At 44.9% G+C, this 22500-nt stretch overlaps 1 protein-coding gene across 1 annotated transcript in view; it reads right to left on the bottom strand.

Annotated features, from left to right (window-relative positions):
- Positions 1-22500, bottom strand: part of pard3bb (par-3 family cell polarity regulator beta b) — a 347724-nt gene that overhangs the window by 271550 nt on the left and 53674 nt on the right. The window contains exons 3-4 of the mRNA XM_076262746.1: positions 20516-20693; positions 2012-2115 (exon numbers count right to left, since the gene is read on the bottom strand). Of these exons, the coding sequence (XP_076118861.1) occupies positions 2012-2115; positions 20516-20693 (282 nt within the window). The remainder of the gene's footprint in view (positions 1-2011; positions 2116-20515; positions 20694-22500) is intronic.

Genomic DNA, 22500 nt, shown 5'->3' with positions numbered 1-22500 from the left:
TGTGTTTGGCATTTGCCTTCAGCGTTGCCAGTGGCCAGACTGCAAGGTGTTCTCTGCCTCTGCCAACTCCACAGCGATAAACAGAGCAAATGAAAGTCCCACTTTCAATGGAGATTGTCGGGCAAAAAAACAAAAAAACAATTTAAAAAAAGCCAGACGCTCTGAGAAGACAGACAGACAGACAGAGCCACCTCAGATGACACACACACACACACACACATCACGTCTCTAAAGGAAGAGCTCCTCATTAGCGCTAACAGAACAATGAGCAGTAGGGGCTAACACCGTGCTAGCGACACATCAATAGCCTCTAATAAGCGACCGTGTTTTCACTGGCTCTCCCCTGCTGTGAGCACTGATCTCATTACATGGGGATGGGCCTGAGCAGTGTGCCATCAACAGGTGCCCCTGGCCATTCATGTCATGATCACTCACTCAGTGGCCAATCGAGCAGATGGTTGGTGAATGGATATGAATGTGAATGGCAGAGTCTGTGTGTAACGTTAGCATGTGTTTGAGTTATATATTAGTGCGTAGGTATGAAGTATTGGCCTGAGTCTGTGTGTAACGTTAGCATGTGTTTGAGTTATATATTAGTGAGTAGGTATGAAGTATTGGTATGGTGTGTTGTCCAGTCAGTTCAAGTCAAATGTATTCACAATAATGTCCCTGAGTGGAATATTTAAATCATCACTAAAAGATAAAAGATAAGCTCTCAGGGGTGCCCGTACAGTTGAGAAGCACAATGATCAGCTGGAGACTTCGCTCACTGCCTGGCACAACAGACAGACTGAGGAAGTCAATTGTCCCCAGGGCCATTGAACTGTTCAATGTTTCATTTAAGGAAAGAGGAGAAATAGACTTCTTTGCATAGTCTGTCTGCCTCTTCACCACCTCCATGTCTTGAACTGTCTGTCCACTAGCCACTTTTTACCACTGTCTTCTGCCTCACTGTTTGCGTGCTATATTAGGACATATGCATAACCCCTCCCTCCATGCCACAGCCGAACTGTGGCCACACTTATAACTTTCTTAACATAGTTATATATCTATATAGATATATAGAAAAATAGACTTTATTCTTGCACTGTTTGACTTACTCATTTGCACCATCACAATGACACTCACTCACACAGAGCACCTTACCTTACTATGCACAGAGAATCACAGGCTCAGTCCCTGCCTCATTCATTGCAATGCATTTTTTTAGAATTGATTTAGATTAAGTGTTATTTAGTATAATTTGTATTTTAGTATATTTAGTATATTCTTTATCTTCTACTGTCCTTATTGCTTAGTTGTGGGTTTTTTTTATATTATATATTTTTAATTACTTTTTCTGCTGTTAGTGAATGTGTGTTTGTTGTCTGTATGCTACTGAGACCTTGAATTTCCCCTGGGGATCAATAAAGTATCTATCTATCTCTATCTATCTATCTATCTATCTATCTATCTATCTATCTATCTATACAGACTAAATACGCATCTTTGCAACAAACTATAAACATAACTGACACGGTACAGAAGGGGATCTCTTTTTCCATTTCAATTTTGGAATGGGGGGGCGGGGGCTATTAAGAATTTATGTGCCATCAAAATTATTTTGGAAATGTTATTTTAAGGTAAAATAAACTCTTTAAACTCTTTCAATTCACTTTCAGAAGCTCTAAGCGAGCCATGGAATGGTGACTAGCAGAAGAGTTACTGGCGTCTTCTTTGGCTGATCAAAGACCAAACAAACCACTGCATAATCTGCAACAGATAATCCATCACAGTCACATCAGACACAATCAGGCCTACGTGAATGGTACTCCGGTAGTCTAGTCTGGAATGATATGGTCTTTTACAGTCTGCACTCGGGGTCTGTGCAGTGGGTATCGCTGTCTGCTAAATGAACACATGTCAATGAGAACCTGATGGTGAGATCCAAGGGTCTGGAGGTCTGGGAGGGGATGCCCTCGGGTCAGTGCACCAGGCCCAGGAGAGGTGAGCCTGGCTGGGTCACACTTACCGCTGGAGTGGGTCTGCCATTCTGCTCGTCTGGAGGTGGAGGTGCAGCGTCCACTGGGGGGCTGAGGGCCGACTCACTGCTGCTGCGCACCAACAGAGGAGTGTCTGAAACACACACACACACACACAGATGCGCACACACACGAGCGCACACGCGCACACACACACACACACACACACACACACACACACACACACACACACACACACACACACACACACACACACACACACACACACACACACACACACACACACACACACACACACACACACACACACACACACACACACACACACACAAACACAAACACACACAGGTCAGACTTCCCAGGTTAAGAGAACAAAAGTCAGACAAAATATATGACTTGTATTGATGCTATCTTAAATATGTCCAATTTCCAATAATCTAGATGAGTTCTGGACTAATCTGCATGTCCATAAATCAGAATAATCATAGTGGGGTGGGAACACGACAGGTCCAACAGCCTGGCTGCTGTCACTTCATTTTCTGCTTGTGGAGAGCATCATAGCACAAGCCCTAAAGAAAAGAACTAACTACACAGGACAAAAAACAAGCCTTTTTCAGTCAACTGTGAATGTGACTGTGAATGTGTGTGTGTGTGTGTGTGTGTGTGTGTGTGTGTGTGTGTGTGTGTGAGAGAGTGAGAGTGAGAGTGAGAGTGAGAGAGAGCATGTGTGTGTGAGTGAGTGAGTGAGTGAGTGAGTGTGTGTGTGTGTGTGTGTGTGTGTGTGTGTGTGTGTGTGTGTGTGTGTGTGTGTGTGTGTGTGTGTGTGTGTGAGTGTGTGTGTGTGCATAATCAGGATGAAAAGGAGAAGTAGTGAGTGGGGGGGTTGTATGTGTGAGATGTGGGGAAGGGTGAGAGAGAGAAGCCTCTGTGAGGGCAACAGCACAAGAGGATTTAAGCGTATGATTTTCACACAGGCACTTTTCGGTAGTCTCAGCAGAATGCCTGTGTGTGTGTGTGTGTGTGTGTGTGTGTGCGTGAGTGAGTGTGCCTGTCAGAACCCCTGACACACTGCTTTAGAGATTTCAATCCGCTAACTCTCCCACTGGCAGTAGGCTGCATCTCATTTTAAAAGCACTGGTTCCCTGTCAGTCGCCTTGGCCTCCTACACACACACACACACAGACACACACAGACACACACACACACACACAGTGTGGGCTCTGAGGGGCTAGTAGGGATACAGCAAAAGGACCTCACAGAAACATGACAAGCATGTCTGTTTAAGAAAGCAGCAGTTTTGAGGGGGGTGGAGAGAAGCACTCGGACTGACCTGGTGCAGTTCTGTCTACACACACACACACACACACACACACACACACACGCACACGCGCACGCACACACGCACACACACGCACACACGCACACACGCACACACACCAGGGCTGTCACTTTTGTGAAAAAATCCTGTTTGATTTTTGAGACATAAGTGTTCATTGAATCGATTGTAAAATCGATTTTCTATCTCTAAAGACGTTTCCATTTTCAATACATTCTGCTTAACACCACAAAACACCCTTTGAGTTGCAAATAAAAGACAAAAAGAACTTTAGGACGAGAATCTGAATGCAAAAAATCATTTGTCAGTCTTGCGAATAAATAACAGACTTTCCTTCGATCGATCATTAGAAGCCACACAAACGAGTGTGTGATCGCCAATCAGTTGCGCCAGCGTAGCCCCTCATGCTGTTGCATTGGCAGAAATCACTGTGAATGGAAAAATCCAATACCGACATGCACAGGACTTCCTGTTACGGGATTTAATAAAGACAACTCTCATTTCTGCAGTTACACAGTGCTACTTCATTTTGGCATTTCTCGCCATTTGGACATCCTTTAAAATGATTTGGAATTTCATTTATTTTCATTTGTGCTGGTGTGATTGGTTTGTTGGATTAATATATAAATTACAGCTGACAATTCAAAAGAACAAGTTCTATATATTCATTTATTTTTTGCTTTCTCTTGATTTTTTCTAATTGCGATGACTTGCAAATTCTAAGGTCTAAGATGTTACAAATCATCAAAATTAAAATAATCATTAAAATAATCCAAAACCCTTATTACCACCAGGGTGCTGAATAATGTAAAATATTATCTGGAGTAAAACCACAGGAAGACAGAGATGACCTGTGCTGTGGCCAACCCTTTCATTAAGGTGGATCAGTCTCCGAGGGCCAGCATCCATTCCCTCCAGAGAGTAGCAGGGCAGCGAGAGGAGAGGAGAGGATGCGGTTGCTAGGCGCAGGGCAGGGTATAGTGTAGGGGTTGGATGGAGAGGAGAGATGAGGAGCGTTGCTAGGCGCAGGGGCTGTCTTTGTGCTCTGAGAGGGGGCAGCTTTGGCCCCAGGTGGGCTTTTTATCTCCCCGATTACCCCGGCCCTCCCAGCCCTTCGCGCTCCACAGGGGCTACAGGCCATGACTGCATCCTAGGTTGCCCAGGGATGACAGGCTCTGCTGGGCATGAAAGGCCCAAGGGTCCCCCTCCTCCCCTCTCCTCCAGGTAATCTCCACAGAGGGGAGACACGGCCCACTGCACTGACCAGGCCTGATGCTACTGAGACCGAGGCGTCAGACAGACACACACACACACACACACTACACACACACTACACACACACTACACAGCCTACACAGCCAATTGCACCTCAGGTCCGAGGGAGCAAAGTATAACACCACAGCTCAATGTTCACAGACAGACAGACAGACAGACAGACAGACAGACAGACAGACAGACAGAGACACACCAGAGGTAAAAAGCTTTTACAGCAGGGTGCTCCACAAATCTGGATCAGTAGGACAGTGCAGTGGGCCCACTTCTACCCAGACCAAGCTCCAAAAGAAATGAAGTCACAGCATCAGCTAGTAGAAATGACACCTTTAACCTGAACTGATTTAAATCGCTGTGCTTCAGCTTCAGGGCTGACCAATCCAAAACAAGCTGTTTTTATAACTGATAATGAAGAGTGGAGTGGAGAGCATCCCAGTGATCTGCCCCAGTAAAAGCCCCACGTCAGATATCTGCCCCTGCTCCTGCTCCATTGCCCCAGTAAAAGCCCCATGTCATAAGCCGCTCACAGCAGTAAACTAGTGACTCAGCAATCAGCGCTTCCTGTCTCTAGTCGGCGGCAGGGAAGACGAGGCGGAGAGGAGACGAGCTCGCTGTGAGACCGAGATGAGGCGGAGACAGAGACAAGCTCATTGTGCCAGAAACGGCCCGTCCGCCTGTCAGTCAACGCGGCCTAAAGCGCTCGTTCATCTCTCCGCTTGCAACGCTAAAATAAACACGGGGAGCGTTTGATCACAGCACCCCGCTTCCGCTACGCCAAGCAAAGGTCAGACCGGCCGCCATCGGCTCGCGTTTATTAATATCAACACTGATCTGAAATACGCTCAGAGTGCTTCTGAACAACGCAGCATTGGCATTTGTCTGCCACTTGTTCTCAGAATAATCTGATCAGAAGAACAAAGGGTAGGCGTTTGCTAGGATTGTGTTCAATAATAAACTGTGCTAAATAATGAGAACAAGAGAACAGATTAGCACTAGTGTCATCGTGTTTAGTTTTCATCACAGTTTGATTGGCAGGCTAAGAGCAAGCTCTTGTTATGTCTGGTTACCTACCCTTTCAGTCAGAATCGGGGCTTATGTTTTTTCCGGCCTGGTGAAAATGATTCAGATCTTATAAATGTGTTTGTTTACATATGTAGTTTTAATTGGTTTTACCCATGACAAAATAGTTTCTCATCTATTAAATCTGTCTTTAATTATGTCATTTGTCATTATGTCAGTTTTGTCATTGCAACATACTCAATGGGTCTGTGTTGACTCCCTGCTGTCTGTATCACCCTCCTTTCATTTCAAATGAAAAAAAGAGTACTGGATGACATGATTATATCTGTATATATATATACAGTAACATATAAAGCCATTAAATGTCTGTGAACATGCTCATTAGGATGTCAATTGACGCATGCCTAGCATTGTGACCAGTTTCTTGTCCTAATTATTCAACCTGGTTTTAGAATGAAACAAGCTGTCAACGACTCAGCTCTGTACTTTGAGCAGCACTTAAGGCAGAGGTGTGTGTGTGTGTGTGTGTGTGTTCAGAGTACACAACAGCACAATTCGAGAGTGAGAGGGAAGAGTGAGTCATTACACCTCCACCGGAAAGTTCTCGGGTCTCATCCATCATCGCCGCTCATGGGGAGTTAGCGAAGCGATTCGCATGAGAGATGTACCTCACGTTACATCTGCCCCTGTGATCAATCTGACTTCCAGCTCCGCTAATGTCTCTCTCTGCTTTCCACACACACACACACACACACACACACACACACACACACACACACACACACACACACACACAGAGATACACACACAGATCGCGCACACACACAGATTCACACAATTCCACGCACACACACACACAGATTCAAACACACACAAACACACACCCTCCACTCTCCTGTCATCTTTTTCATTCTGATCATCCGTTCCTTTCCGATTCGTCAGCCTGCCGTATGAAGTCATTAATTACCGAGCGGATAACTGATGGCAGGTGTCAGGAGGCGGAGTCGCAGAGTTTGACTCACAAGGAGACAGGGAGACCAGCTTTGGAGTTTGGAGAGAGGAGGAATGTTAGACACTAGAAAACTCTAGGGGAGAGAGGAGGAATGTTAGACACTAGAAATCTCTAGGGGGGAGAGGAGGAAAGGACTGGACTGGAGGCAGGGGACTGACAGGACACATTTGAAGCCATATATAATTTAGCACGTTACTGTAAACCATATTTAGTTTAGCACGTTTACCGTGAATCATATTTAGTTTAGCACGTTTACCGTACACCATATTTAGTTTAGCACATTTACCGTACATCATATTTAGTTTAGCACATTCACGGTAAGCCATATTTCGTTTTGCATGTTCACCGTAAACCATATTTAGTTTAGGACGTTTACCGCAAACCATATGGAGTTTAGCATGTTTAGTTTTCCGTACACCATATTTAGTTTAGCACGTTTTCCGTAAACCATATTTAGTTTAGCACATTTACCGTAGACCATATTTAGTTTAGCATGTTTACCATGAATCATATTTAGTTTAGCATGTTTACCATACTCCATATTTAGTTTAGCATGTTTACCGTAAACCATATTTAGTTTAGCACGTTTTCCGTACACCATATGCTGACATGTGTACATCTAATATGTAAGGAGATGACGAGAGACTGAAGTAAAAGAACTAAAGAGCTAAAAACTACTCAGGGGGAAAAGTGACACTGTATTACATTATACTATCAGTGCAGGTAAACCTCCATTAATGACGTGTTATATTAAAATAGCACTTTATCGGAAGCTATTTTTACAGTATATTAACCGTAAATATAACCGTAACTGTAACCTGCACAAGGAAATAAATACTATAGTACCATTATGGCTTGATAACCTTAGAGGTTGATTTGGTAAACAAAATTAACTTGGGCAAATGAGGAGGTGCTTAATGCAGTACGCTACCAAGGCGTGCATCTATTGAGTGCACTTGCCCAGGAGGAATGGATCTGGACAGCCCCTTTACCAAGGCGTGCATCTATTCAGTGCACTTGCCCTGGAGGAATTGATCTGTATGGACCCTCTGCTCCTGTAGCTGTAAGACATGTCAGATCAATGGAGGACGACACCCATCAAAACAGCTTGAGAAAAATCCATCTCCTCTGACTAGCAAGACAAAAACATGGGGTCAACTCACGATAGATCGTCTGAGACGAGAAAGAAAAATATCCTGACCAAAAACAAAAGGACCAAAACGAAGACAAGGCACCAATAAACCCTCCACCAGGAGGAGTGAGGGCCGACTACAGACAGCTGTCGTCTGACCGATGGCTTCTCTCAGAAATGCTGAGCTTGGGAGTAAGACAACGATGAATTTAAATGGGCCATCTCTGTAATATGCCTTAAGTACGGCCAAAAAAGACTGAAAATATATGGAGATGCCAAAAAGCATGTGAAGGGTCAGCTATCGAGCGCTGCGGTGAGTGGGCCCCTGACGCTGTCCAAACCTGTGAACATTGATTGAGGGGAGGCGAGAAATCAATTGTGTTTCAGTGGTGGTCTAAACAACATGAGCTGCAGCAACCGCAAGAGGGATGGGGAAGAGATGGAGAGAGGGGAGAGAGAAGATGGAGGGAGAGAGGGAGGGAGAGAGAGAAGATGGGTGTGTGAAGATGGAGGGAGAGGGAGGGAGAGAAGAAAGTGATGGTAGAACAGGAAAAAGAGAGAGAAAAGGCAGAGGTCTTCTCTGTGAATAAACATTATCATTTTTATTTTTTCTTCATGGCAATTGAGAAACCGTGTTTTGCATGGGACCTGATCCATGTGTTCAATCTATTCTATCCAACACACACACACACAGACACAGAGAGAGAGAGAGAGAGAGAGAAAGAAAGAGAGAGAGAGAGAGAAAGAAAGAGAGAGAGAGAGAGAAAAAAAAGAGAGAGAGAGAGAGAGAAAAAGAAAGAGAGAGAGAGAGAGAGAGAGAGAGAGAGAGAGAGAAATGCACACATGCACACAGAGATACACAGGCACCCAAACTAGTGGGTATCAGGACCCTGTGGGAAAGCAAAGGATTATGGGAGCAGATGTAACCTTTCTGGATCACCTCCATTGCTGCTGATGACAGCAGCTATTTTAAACCACACACACAGATGCACTCTCTCTCTCACACACACACAAACACACACACACACACTCTCAAACTCTCTCTCTCTCACACAAACACACACACATTTTCTCAAACACTCTCTCTCACACACACACACACACACTCACAAACACACACACACACACACAGCAAAAGGATCTGAGATGTGAGAGAGAGGTGGGATATTTTAGGTAAGTCACCGTTATCAATAAGACAGGCAACTACATTTGTGTGTATGTGTGTGTGTGTGTGTCCTACTGCATTTATAGCTTGTGTAAACATGCCAGCCAAGATGAAAGCAGCTGTGTTGCCAGCTTGACAACAGTAACCCCTGTTGTACATCTCTGCAAATGTGCACACACACGTCCACACATTAACGCACGCTCACAGGCCCAGGTGAGACTAGCCAGATGTGCTTGGACAGTCTCAGACCAGTGAAGTACACACACACATCCTCTCTCTCTCTATCTCTATCTCTCCCTCTTATCCCCCTTCCTCTCCCTCTCATCCCCTTTCTATCTCTTCCCCCGTTTTTCTCTCTCACCCCCTTTCTCTCTCTCACCCCCTTTCTCTCTCTCACCCCCTCTCTCTCTCTCTCTCTCTCTCTCTCTCTCTCTCAATTCCTCATCAGTCTCCCTCGTCTCCCCCATTCCACCCTTAACTCAATATTAAGTTTTTCCTTCCCATGCGTTGAGTGCCAAAAACGTAATATTACGTTTTTAGCTTTTTTTTTTAAATTACGAAACTAGACACTCTAACACACCTTATATGTGATTTTGGGAACTCTGTGATGAATGGAAATTAAATATATGACGATCGAAAACTCATGAAAACGCACAATCTGGACATTTTATCATAACTCGGTTGCCGCTTTGGGTCGAATCAGTGACGCATGCACGTCAGGTCAAAACCAGGCCATTTTCGTGGGTCTATCACTAGGTGGCAGTCTCGCTGATCACTTCCCGGAAAGTTTACAGGCAACACTTCATATTTCATGAAAGACGTTATATCTCCATTTCTAGAAAAAAACAGCGATTTTGATGAAAACTAGCCACTGTTTAGCTTGGGATTTCTCAGGAACAGAGGCGTGTAGAAATATGCGGTTTGCACCCACCGAGAGCTTAAAGTCTCACCTTTTAAACGAGCCATTGTATGTGTTCATAGCTATAACACAGAATATGCTGTGGCTGTACAAAAATCATCAACAATGGTCTAGATTGCTGGCACTCTAGGACAAAGCTCCCGAAAACAGCTTGGCATTCAATGAGTTAATTCCCTCTCTCCATCCCTCTCTTTTTCTCTCATGCCCTTTTCTGACACTTTCTCTGTCTGCCATTCCACTCTCACTCTCTGTCTCCACTGTTCTGTCTCTCTCTCTCTCTCTCTCTCTCTCTCTCTCTCTCTCTCTCTCTCTCTCTCTCTCTCTCTCTCTCTCTCTCTCTCTCTCTCTCTCTCTCTCTCTCTCTCTCTCTCTCTCTCTCTCTCATCACAGAACCCTACACAAACATGGCGCTGTGTGTGAGTGTGTTAGCAAGTATATTTGTGTGTGCACGCATACATGCATGTTTCTTTGTATATGTTTGTGTGTTTGTGTGTGTGTGTGTATATGTGTGAGAGAGAGAGAGGGTGGAAGAAGGTGTGTGTGTGGGTGTGTTGGGGGCAGGGTGTGGTCATGGTTCATCAAGGGGGGGGGGGGGGGTCAGATGTCACCTGCTGCAGTACCAACCCTCACATCGGAGGTCTTGATCCCAGGGGCACTTTTCTTTGAGGCCAAAACCAACTCACAGATATGTTTTACGAGTCTCTGGTGTGTGTGTGTGTGTGTGTGTGTGTGTGTGTGTGTGTGTGTGTGTGTGTGTGTGTGTGTGTGTGTGTGTGTGTGTGTGTGTGTGTGTGTGTGTGTGTGTGTGACTAATGTTTAAAAGGTCAAGTGGGAGCGCGTCTGATTTTCGGGAGGGGTGCGGAGGAGGGTGTGCAGTCACTTGGAGGGCGGGTTCGCGTCGGAGGCTCCTCTTTGAAGCGGATCTGAGGGGTCATCGCGTTAATGACCACAGGCCAGAGGTTCTGATAAATCACATGTCTCATAGTCTAGCGGGAGCAGCTGGTGGGGGTGATGCACATCCTAATCTCTCACATTCCACTCATTCCACACTTTAATGAACTTACTTCCTTTGCTTTTGGAAAGGCAGTGGAGGATTAGAGGAGCCCGAACGAGTTTGTGAGTGTGTGTGTGTGTGTGTGTGTGTGTGTGTGTGTGTGTCTTCAGTAGCACTTCCAGACTCAATTATCTGTACACATACTTTCTCTCACTCAAAGTCTCCTGCCCAGTGTGTTTTAGAGTTGTCTGTGCACTAGGTAGCACAAACTCCTGAAACACACATAAGCAACACATATCAAATGCTACATACTTGACACCATGTAGGAGACATGTCCAGCACAATATCCATCAATTGAGGTGACATTTCCAGAACATCTCAGTCATCACACACAATACCTAGCACCAGAAGTGCCTTTCTCCAGCTAGCATTGGCAAAGTGCCTGATGCCAGTCATGTCCTCGGGACAAACTTCCACCATGCTGTGGTTGAAGTTCGACGTGAGTAAATCGGCTAAAGGGGCCCCTTTGGTTCAGTCATCTTCACGGCACTCGGAATAGAAGCTAAACGGCCGCATGATAAGGCGGAAGTGAAGTCCTTAGAGGCTCAGTGTCCTTCTCACAAGAGCGCCGTCACGGGTTTCCATCACCATTTCCTGTCTGACTGAACACCGCGTCGCCCTTCATCCAAGCAGCCACAGGAAGTAATAAGCATGGGACGGTCTAGGTGCTGTGGTGCTCAGGCCTAATGTAGTGGGAAATTACAGTGACGGTGACAGTGACGTGGTCTGTAGGGACGATGCAGGACACCCGGCAGATTATGTCTTGTAAGCTCAGTGAGACGATGACAGCTTTTTTTTGAAAAGTGCCACATCAACAAAACAAATCAGAAAATGACATCTTATCATATGCTTCAGCGGAATATCGTTTTTTTTTTGCTTTTTTTTCCTCCCTTAAGTTGCTCTTGTAGGTGCAGAAGCTTCTCAAGGTGATTTTGAAAGTGTGCTTTAACTTTGTGGCCATCTGTGGAATTCTAATCACGCACGGAACTTTAATCTACTTTTGCCAATAGAGGAACACTGGAGATGAGGAAACGTCGCTATTTAGACTTGTTTGGTATTTTTGGTGTTTTAACACATGTGCGTGGGAACAGTGCTGCAGATCAAAATGCTAAACCTGAGGGAAACGTCGCTATTTAGACTTGTTTGGTGTTTTTGGTGTTTTAACACATGTGCGTGGGAACAGTGCTGCAGATCAAAATGCTAGACCTGAAGGAAACGTCGCTATTTAGACTTGTTTGGTGTTTTTGGTGTTTTAACACATGTGCGTGGGAACAGTGCTGCAGATCAAAATGCTAGACCTGAAGGAAACGTCGCTATTTAGACTTGTTTGGTGTTTTTGGTGTTTTAACACATGTGCGTGGGAACAGTGCTGCAGATCAAAATGCTAGACCTGAAGGAAACGTCGCTATTTAGACTTGTTTGGTGTTTTTGGTGTTTTAACACATGTGCGTGGGAACAGTGCTGCAGATCAAAATGCTAGACCTGAAGGAAACGTCGCTATTTAGACTTGTTTGGTGTTTTTGGTGTTTTAACACATGTGCGTGGGAACAGTGCTGCAGATCAAAATGCTAGACCTGAAGGGGACGTCGTTATTTAGTCATGTCTTGTGTTATCGGTGTTTTAACACATGTTTACGGGAATAGCCCTGTGGCTTTCTAAGAGTCCACTCCCTGGGTCAGAGAAGGCTCCGGAAAGGTGAGTCTGTCTCATTACTGCCAATCGATGGAGCATCCTGGCATATGGTGAGGGTGTGTCTACAGTCCCCATCACTCACTCTCTCTACACACACACACACACACACACACACACACACACACACACACACACACACACACACACACACACACACACACACACACACGCGCACGCACACACACACACATACACACACACACACTTTTGGCCGCAGGGTTGAATACAAGCACTAAATCACTATCTGCAGTTTGCAGGATCAATACACTGCAATGATCACACGCTGCGAGACAGGGAAAAGAGGGGATAGAGTAAGATACAGGGAAAAGAGGGAAGAGAGAGAGCAAAAGACAGAGAAAGAGGGAAGGGAGAGAGCAATAGAGGAATAACTATTTCCATTTAATCCCTTGGGTGAAAAAGGGAAAGAGAGAGTCGATGTGATAAATAAGAGATTGAGAAAGAAAGAAAGAAAGAAAGAAAGAAAGAAAGAAAGAAAGAAAGAAAGAAAGAGGATACATAAAGAAAGAACACAAGCAAGAAAGAATGAAAGTGAAAAAAGCAAACAATTAAAGAACAAAATACGACACAGAAAGAAAGAAAGAAAGAACGAAATACGACAGAAAAGAAAGAAAGACAGAAAGAAAGAAAGACAGAAAGAAAGACAGAAAGAAAGAAAGAGAAAGAAAGAAAGAAAGACAGAAAGAAAGAAAGAAAGACAGAAAGAAAGTAAGACAGAAAGAAAGACAGAAAGAAAGAAAGAGAAAGAAAGAAAGACAGAAAGAAAGAAAGACAGAAAGAAAGAAAGAAGCCCATTTAGTCCTCTGCAAGCATCTGTGACACTGGTCCAGCGCTGGACCGCTATGAAGCCCAGATCCAGAGGGTGTCCAGATTTGCTGCTATCGGGCTGGCCCATCTAGTTGGCCGCTGCTCTATTGGCTCCTGCAGTGTTCCGGTGTGATGCTGTGGGAGTTGTGTTATTGCACACGTAAGCACAGAGCCAGAGCATGTGGAGGGCCTGCTAACCATCCACCCAGGCCTGCACTTCCTGCTCAGGGTCACCAGCCACCAGTGGCGTCTGCACACGTCTTATAAAACTAATGCTAACTCCTGATAGCAATGCACACAGGGGGATCTGCTAAATCAATCAGGTGTGTGTGTGTGTGTGTGTGTGTCAATCTTTTGGGTGGTCTCAAGGTGATATGACGTCAAGGAGCAGGAGTTCAAGAGCAGTCTCCAGCACATGGAAAGACAGAAGTGTGTGTGTGTGTGTGTGTGTTCTTTCAACACCCAAGCTAGGTGTGCGTGTGTGCGTGTGTGCTGAAGGCTGCCTAAAGACAATCTCCAGATCCAGTTGAGCTCATTGTCAAACGCAAGACTGGAAAAACTTTATAACCTCTCTACAAGACCAGTGTCTCTCATCCCAAAAGTCAGACTTCTGCAAGCCAATCACATTTTACAAGACAGCCATCAATGGCAACAGCCAGTGAATGATCTACAAACTAGCAAATGCATGCCAACTTCTCCTTAAATATCACCAACTGACCAGCCAGAAGTCCTCTGTCCACCCTCCTCCCCACCTCCTCGTTCTCTCCCACTCATTTCCTGATCTATCTTTACGGCCCCATGAGTAAACACACAAAAGTACTGTCCTGGATGATGGTAAGTGGTGGGTGACTGAGCTCAACGACTGAACCAATAAGACAGAGCCCTGCCTCCGGTGCTCCTAGGGCCGTCTGCTGATTGGCTCGCTCCAAGCCACTGTGAGCACGGCCCCTGTGACAGAGCCAGGACTGGAACCGACCGTCAAAGTCTCTTGAGTGAGCATGACATTCACAGAGAAATTCAGACGATTTTTCAAATAGTTTTCTGTTTCTTGAGGTCTGGAGGTCTGGAGGAGTACTGTTGTTAAAGATGTTAAAGATGCCTTATAGTGTAGCCTTGTAGCTGCCTGGCTTCTCTAGCTGTTGGCTGCAGGCAACACGACCTAGCTAGCTCTGATTTTGTTTTGTTTTATTTCGTACCGAAAGTACTCAGTGACCTCGACAGAGATCTATGTGAAAAATCGCCGGAATTCTCCTTTAAAACTGCATTCAGACATTTGTGATTTGTTGCGATTGAAACGTTAAGATAAGCTTAACTTTGTCAGAAGACATTTTGTGTCGCCAACAATAAATAGCCTATAATCGCTAAAAGTCATAAATGTCATCATCATCCCATAGTCTCTTGTCACTACATCACTACTAGTCTCTTCTTATCTAAATACAGCACACAAACTGTATGGATGGACATTTTAAGGATAAAAAGCTAACTCAAACAGGGCTTGCAGTTGAGCTAAACTGTTGTGTTCAAACATATCCCATCTCCCCACACACACATTCTGGAAAACATGGTCAGATAGCGATGTCACGCTTCATAAAAAAACTAAAAACTTGCATTTAAACCTACATCTCCTAGCCTGTCTACAGACACAATCAAACATCTAACCGAGTTAAACATCCAATAAAACTCGCCAGTGAACCCTGCCATGCCCATTTCACACTCAACATAACCTAAGGAAAGTCTCCATTGATTTCTAATTGTTTCGCCTCTCTATATAACTCTCTCTCTCTCTCTCTCTCTCTCTCTCCCTCTCTGTACTGGGTTGCTACGCTTTGGTGAACTAATTGAGGCAATAAAACAAATCAGTTCCGCCTAAAATAGCATTACAGCACTGGTGTCAATCCAGGCCATTCACAGGTCATCAAATAACTAAATTAAAGAGGAAAACAAGGGGAGGAGAGGGAGAGAGGGAGAGAGGGAGAGAGAGAGAGAGAGAGGGAGAGAGAGGGAAAGAGAGAGAGGGAGGGAAGGTTGGGTGGATATATGGAGAGGTGTTATTAGGTTTGAAAAGACTCTGTCCTTTCCATTTATTCATGGATGGTTGGAGGTTTCGGTATCAACCCACTCGGAACCCCCTGAGGTAATCCACTTATGAGTAACGAGGGGAAAGGAGGGGGGGGGGGGGTTAGGGGAGGGGGCAGGGTGTTGATTACCATTGGGCTTCTATGGAAGGGTCTGTGTGGGAGATGACCATAGGAGAGGGGAGATGAGGTACCCAGCACAGTTGAAAACAAACAAGCTGCAGAAGTTGTTGTTGTTATTGTTGTTTCCCCAGCGCTGCTATCACCTCTCCAGTGTTCTATCAGGCCCTTAGTCAAGGCCATACTCTCCCTTAAGGGCAAGCCATGTGATGATGTGCGGTTATTTTAATTCCAAAGGCCAAGGGAACTTTATCAGGATGTATAGTACCCTGGATCCATGAAATAACTGGCCTTTAAAAATAAAAATCTGCCTGCCTCTATGGGAATTCAACATAGGGGTATGAATACTTATGCACCCTGTATTTTAATGAAGAACATTTATTTATTTACGATACATTTTTCATTCACAAAGAAAATTGGTGTCCTTAAAAGCAACACCAAAGAACTTTTCCTCTGTCAAAAACACTATTTGTTTATCCAGCACCGGCTTTGCAAATAACAATGTCCAGAGACAAGGTAGGCTAGAATATGTTACATGATTTTATGTACGATGTATTGCGACTTCAGATGCAAGTCAAATTTGTAGTTTCTTATGTCTCATTCCATCGAACTACAGATCCTACGCTACCCGATCTGGCAAACTTATCTATCTAGCCGGTAGAGGGCCGCGAAGCGAATGCAGAAGTGCCGTTCACCCTGTTACGAGTTGATGAACCACTGAAACGATTTTGGAAACATTATTTTAAGGTGCAAACAACTCTTTGGTGTTGCTTTAAAGGTTGGATTTTTCCTCATTTTTGTGTCCCTCTTCGTAGTCAACATTAGCATGGGGCTGAAGACTTTTTATAGGCACTGTGTACTCTCCCTCTTCGTAGTCAACATTAGCATGGGGCTGAAGACTTTTTATAGGCACTGTATACTCTCCCTCTTCGTAGTCAACATTAGCATGGGGCTGAAGACTTTTTATAGGCACTGTGTACTCTCCCTCTTCGTAGTCAACATTAGCATGGGGCTGAAGACTTTTTATAGGCACTGTGTACTCTCCCTCTTCGTAGTCAACATTAGCATGGGGCTGAAGACTTTTTATAGGCACTGTGTACTCTCCCTCTTCGTAGTCAACATTAGCATGGGGCTGTATCCCTCTTCGTAGTCAACATTAGCATGGGGCTGAAGACTTTTTATAGGCACTGTGTACTCTCCCTCTTCGTAGTCAACATTAGCATGGGGCTGAAGACTTTTTACAGGCACTGTATACTCTCCCTCTTCGTAGTCAACATTAGCATGGGGCTGAAGACTTTTTATAGGCACTGTGTACTCTCCCTCTTCGTAGTCAACATTAGCATGGGGCTGTATCCCTCTTCGTAGTCAACATTAGCATGGGGCTGAAGACTTTTTATAGGCACTGTGTACTCTCCCTCTTCGTAGTCAACATTAGCATGGGGCTGAAGACTTTTTACAGGCACTGTGTACTCTCCCTCTTCGTAGTCAACATTAGCATGGGGCTGAAGACTTTTTATAGGCACTGTGTACTCTCCCTCTTCGTAGTCAACATTAGCATGGGGCTGAAGACTTTTTACAGGCACTGTGTACTCTCCCTCTTCGTAGTCAACATTAGCATGGGGCTGAAGACTTTTTACAGGCACTGTGTACTCTCCCTCTTCGTAGTCAACATTAGCATGGGGCTGTATCCCTCTTCGTAGTCAACATTAGCATGGGGCTGAAGACTTTTTATAGGCACTGTGTACTCTCCCTCTTCGTAGTCAACATTAGCATGGGGCTGAAGACTTTTTACAGGCACTGTGTACTCTCCCTCTTCGTAGTCAACATTAGCATGGGGCTGAAGACTTTTTACAGGCACTGTGTACTCTCCCTCTTCGTAGTCAACATTAGCATGGGGCTGAAGACTTTTTACAGGCACTGTGTACTCTCCCTCTTCGTAGTCAACATTAGCATTAGCATTAGCATGGGGCTGAAGACTTTTTATAGGCACTGTGTACTCTCCCTCTTTTTCTCCAGACACCATTTTTCCGCCTCCTGTTTCCCCCACATTCTTCTCTTTTCCATGTTCATTCCATCTCTCTCTCACTCTCTCCATTGATCCTCTCACCGAAACTCATCCTGTGCGTGAGGGAGAGGCAGGGAGGGCGGGACATCATGACAGACAGCATGTTTACATCCGAGGCGAAAGGCAAAGGAATGACAAGCTAAAACACCACTCCGTCAGCAAACCCCCTCCCCTTCCTCTTCCTCCTCGTCCACTTTGATGGCCAGAGAGAAACCTGATCTCCACGTTGGAATGCGGCACCGTCCTGCGTCATGCCAGACCTCACGCTAGGAACATGTTTCCAAGCTGCCACTGCAATTACAGGCTTAGAGTCCAGTTACAGCAAAGCCTGACAGATGACGAGAGAGACTTACAGCGAAGGACACACACACACACACACACACACACACACACACAGAGACACACTAGGACATACATCTTGCCACAGTTACACAGGCACACACACTTGAAGAACACACATAGAGAAAGTTTAAAGAACACACGTGTAGAATCTCAAAGATCGTATCTTCAATCCCATGTTCAGCACAAAGATAGAACTCTGTGGACATACAGTAAGTATACATAAACCCTTACACAGACAGAACACCAGGGAACAAGACAGAACTGCACTACACTGCAGAAACACACATCCAGCAGCTATACAATTACAGACCCACGCACACACACAAATATACACACACACACATGATCAATGGTGTAACCTTGATGGGGTTGTGCCCATAACTTTCCACTTTCTCATGCCAACACACCATCTCATATATAAAACATACACATTTTCCATCTTTCTATGGTTGACCTGCTTTTACACACACACACACACACACACACACACACACACACACACACACACACACACACACACACACACACACACACACACACACACACACCTTTCGTCATTCTCTGGCTCACACACACCCTTAATGATCTGGACTCATGTTCAGTCTCCACTGGGATCTAAAGCGTGTGTATGTAAGGTCCACCTCACATAGGCTACCCAAACACACACACACACACACGTTTCCTCCATCCTGCTCGTCAGTGACAGGGGGCCGCGCTCTCTCAGACAGGGGGGAAACGAGAGACACATGTCCGAAGACGCGCCGCTGTCAGTGAAACGGAAAAATGATGTCACCTGAGCGCTGGACGCCAAAAAGAAGAGACTCGGACACACGCACACAGCGAGGGTACACACTCACTCACCGACACACGAGTCCAGCACACAGACACACGCACACAGCGAGGGTACACACTCACTCAGCGACACACGAGTCCAGCACACAGACACACGCACACAGCGAGGGTACACACTCACTCAGCGACACACGAGTCCAGCACACAGACACACGCACACAGCGAGGGTACACACTCACTCAGCGACACACGAGTCCCATGCAGAGACACGCTTACTGATTTATGAGTCTGTAGGGGGGCTTGCATTTCCATAGAGCTGAAAAATCCCTTTAGGGTCTCAAGGTCCTGGCGTTTTTAAGTTTCAAATTCAATATCAAATTCTTGCAATGATGTCTTCAAAACGAAAAAGATCAGTGAGGGTATGTGCACGCAAGATTTTGCTCTGCAGAGGTTTACCAAATTACACTTGTACAACCTCAGACAAACATGTTGTTGCGCAACGGAAATTATTTTAACAGACCAACATTTCATACCTTCATTAGGAGTTAAATTGCTGAAATGTTGTCGTACTATTTAAGAACAGAACTGCATTGAACTCTTAATGTGCAATGGAACCTTTGCTTAGATCCGTTACGCAGTCGGGCAGCCACTCAGGAATCCAGTCCTGCATTTACGTCCTCACTTGTGGAGCCTTCAACATCTACAAATTAAAAGTCAATGTGTTTTCCACGAGCAGAAGTGACATACAACTGCACTTTATACATTTCTAAACAGGAATATAAAAAGTTAATAAGATATGTGTCTCCGCGCTCTCCGTTGATGACTCCACCGCGTTGATGTGCTCTTGGACTCAGCACTGACGGGTTAGCACATTAACGTCCAACGACACACAGAGGGTTTTTTTTTTTCCTCCATCCCCATTAGCGAGCCTTCATTATCCCAGCAATCAGCTGAGCACGCGGCTTCATTTTATCCACCATTAACTTTTAAACAAAAGACGAGTTGGCCGCAGCCGTAGTGCACCACAGCGCACCGCGCCGCACCACACAGCCGCTCGCTCGCTCACCGCTCCTTCCACGGACCCCAGAGCTCTATTAAGACAGCGGCCTGAGATTGTTTTCAATTCTCCTCAGATCACCGAGCCTCAATCAGTCTCATCAGGCGGCCCAAAGTCAAGTGAGCGGACGAATCCCCCGGAGACTGAGGCAGGAGGCGGCGGAGGGCCCACTGAAGCCCTGTCTCCGGCCGGCTTCCCTACCGTTCTATTAGGAGCTGATAGAGAACCTCGGATGCCTTAGAGATCACTCAGTCTTCTGTTTGCACCACTATTGATTGTGGTAATTAATTGGGTGTCTGTATTATACAGAAAGCAGGAGTATGTAGTGCATTAGTATATAGGCATCGCAGCAACCGCAGTAGGAATATGAGTGGTACTCGGAGTAGGAGCCATGGGGATTCTGCAGCAGTTGATATTATTCGTCCTAACAGACTCTTATTTTACGCTACATTTACATCAAGTAGCATAGCAGGCAGTTTTTAAAAAGGTGAGATTGTTAGCCATGTTTGTCGAAACGGACAACAGAGCCATTAAAGTTACTCTGCCTATCGGCCTGGAGACCTTGGGGACACATGTTCTAATCTGACCAGAGGTGTGTCTGTGTCTGTGTCTGTGTCTGTGTCTGTGTCAGAGAAAAGAGAAGTTAGTTACGTACTGGATTTGAGGGCGGAGGAGTTGACTTCGATCTCGCCACCTCTGATTGGCTGGAAGATGGAGAGTTCAGAGTCGTAGGGTTCTGGGCTGGGCCGACCTGGCTCGTTGCCCCCGGCAACGCCTGCTGGACTCACAGCTCCTCTCTGCTGGGCTTCCTGCTCCTCATAGACAGCGATCAACTGCAGAAGATGCACACACAGAAATCAATTATTACATGATGGAAGTACGCACTTCGACGAGCGCAGCTGACATACTTGCCATGTTGGCCCCTATAGAGAGAAAAAGTTTAGAAAGAAACATTTTTTTCAGTCATCAGTAAAAGAAGTTCGGTGTGACCACAGCCTTAAAAACAAAAAAAATGGCGGCCCACATCAAATTCAACAGACCGCTGCGCTCCTCAGACGAACGACGTCTAGCTCTACCACCGGTAAGCTCAGGCCAATCCAAACTTTTCTCATCTGTTGTTCCTCGTTGGTTGGGCAGGGACATCCCTCTCCATTTTCAAAAAAACTCCTGAAGACCCAGCTCTTTAGAGAACATCTCCTCTCATAGCACCACTTACAACAAGTCTTGCCGATCCTAGCACTTACCAGCTGTCTTGAACTGACACTCAACTGTTTAAAAACAGCACTCACGGATGCACTTATTCTTACTGTACTAAATTGTTGAGAGAATTGCTTTAAAACTTAACTGTTACCATGTTGTTAGTCGCTTTGGTTAAAAATGCGTCAGCCAAATGTAATGTAATGCAATGTAAAGTAAAAACATACAAACCACCCACATACTATTTGACTGGGAAGCATAGCAGCAGCACTGAGGATCATGGGCCAATACAGTTTATAGTAAAGGAACACATGATCATGTTCTGCTGGAAAAGTCTGCAGCACAAATTGGGCCAATTGATTAGGCAGTATACGGCCAGACTATATCTTAACCTCTGTTTAGTGGAGCTATATTTCATCTAGACCTCATCTACTGATACCACCTAATCAATACATCCTCCAGAGAAAGGGACATGTCCGGAGATGGCAGTTAAGCTGCTTGATTTGTGTCAATGCCAACGGTGAATGCAGCCAATAAACACATGCTGCACATCCGGCTTAGACTTCCTGTCCCCTGAACACCATAGAGACTGCTGTAGCAGTAACTTTAAGAGCAATCAACCTACAGACATACTAAATACATACTGACTTGTAAACCACATCAGACGGGTCCCGTCTGAGAATGCCATAAAGCTTTGTTTAAAAAGGATGATTTACTGTATATGACAGCTCACCATGTTCCACAATTACAGTATTATTAAGATCTATGGCCTGCACGTCAATAGTATTGGGAAGGTTTTGTGCTATATTCAATATTATTGAAAATGTATTTTGATAGGCTATGGGTTGAATATATTAACCAAGGGAACACTCTGACATGTAAAAGGAAACCTATTGCTTAATCAGTGGCTTTCAATCATGGGATCAACCACAATCCACTTATATAATGTCACAAGCAATTCATATACTCACAAAATATAATCAGGTGAAACAGGTTTTGCTAGCAGCCCTTACACGGATAAATGGTTGAATCCAAAAAGTCACAAATTAAATAAATAAATAAATAAATAAATAAATAAATAAATAAATAAATACATACAAGAGAAGATTTAAAAGGTCTCACAAAGCCTGCAGTGCTGCGCAAGTTAACAAAGAAAGCCCTGATTACATCAATAGCATCTCTGTTTACATCAATAGCATCTCTGTTTTACAGAATTAAGAGAGTTTCTGGGGTTATTTTACTTTAACACTCAATTCAAACAATGATCTCACTGTTACATTCAGAGGTCAGAATATGAAACAAGTCAAGGCTTTCTGATTTAACGGGAGATTTGACATGTTAACACAACAACTCGACGCACACAAGGCCCGTGAACTTTCTGTGACCGTTCTCTGACTTCCTGAAGACCTTCCTCACGCTCGCTTTACCTTGTGGATCAGAACG

Source organism: Alosa pseudoharengus, unplaced genomic scaffold (genome assembly GCF_046254945.1).
Source record: "Alosa pseudoharengus isolate Yale_2024_CS ecotype anadromous, Long Island Sound unplaced genomic scaffold, YU_APseudo_1.1 YU_APseudo_1.1_scf_3, whole genome shotgun sequence".
Lineage (NCBI taxonomy): Eukaryota > Metazoa > Chordata > Actinopteri > Clupeiformes > Clupeidae > Alosa > Alosa pseudoharengus.
The sequence above is the reverse complement of the archived record's forward strand: the minus strand, read 5'-3'. Positions and strand labels throughout refer to the sequence as shown.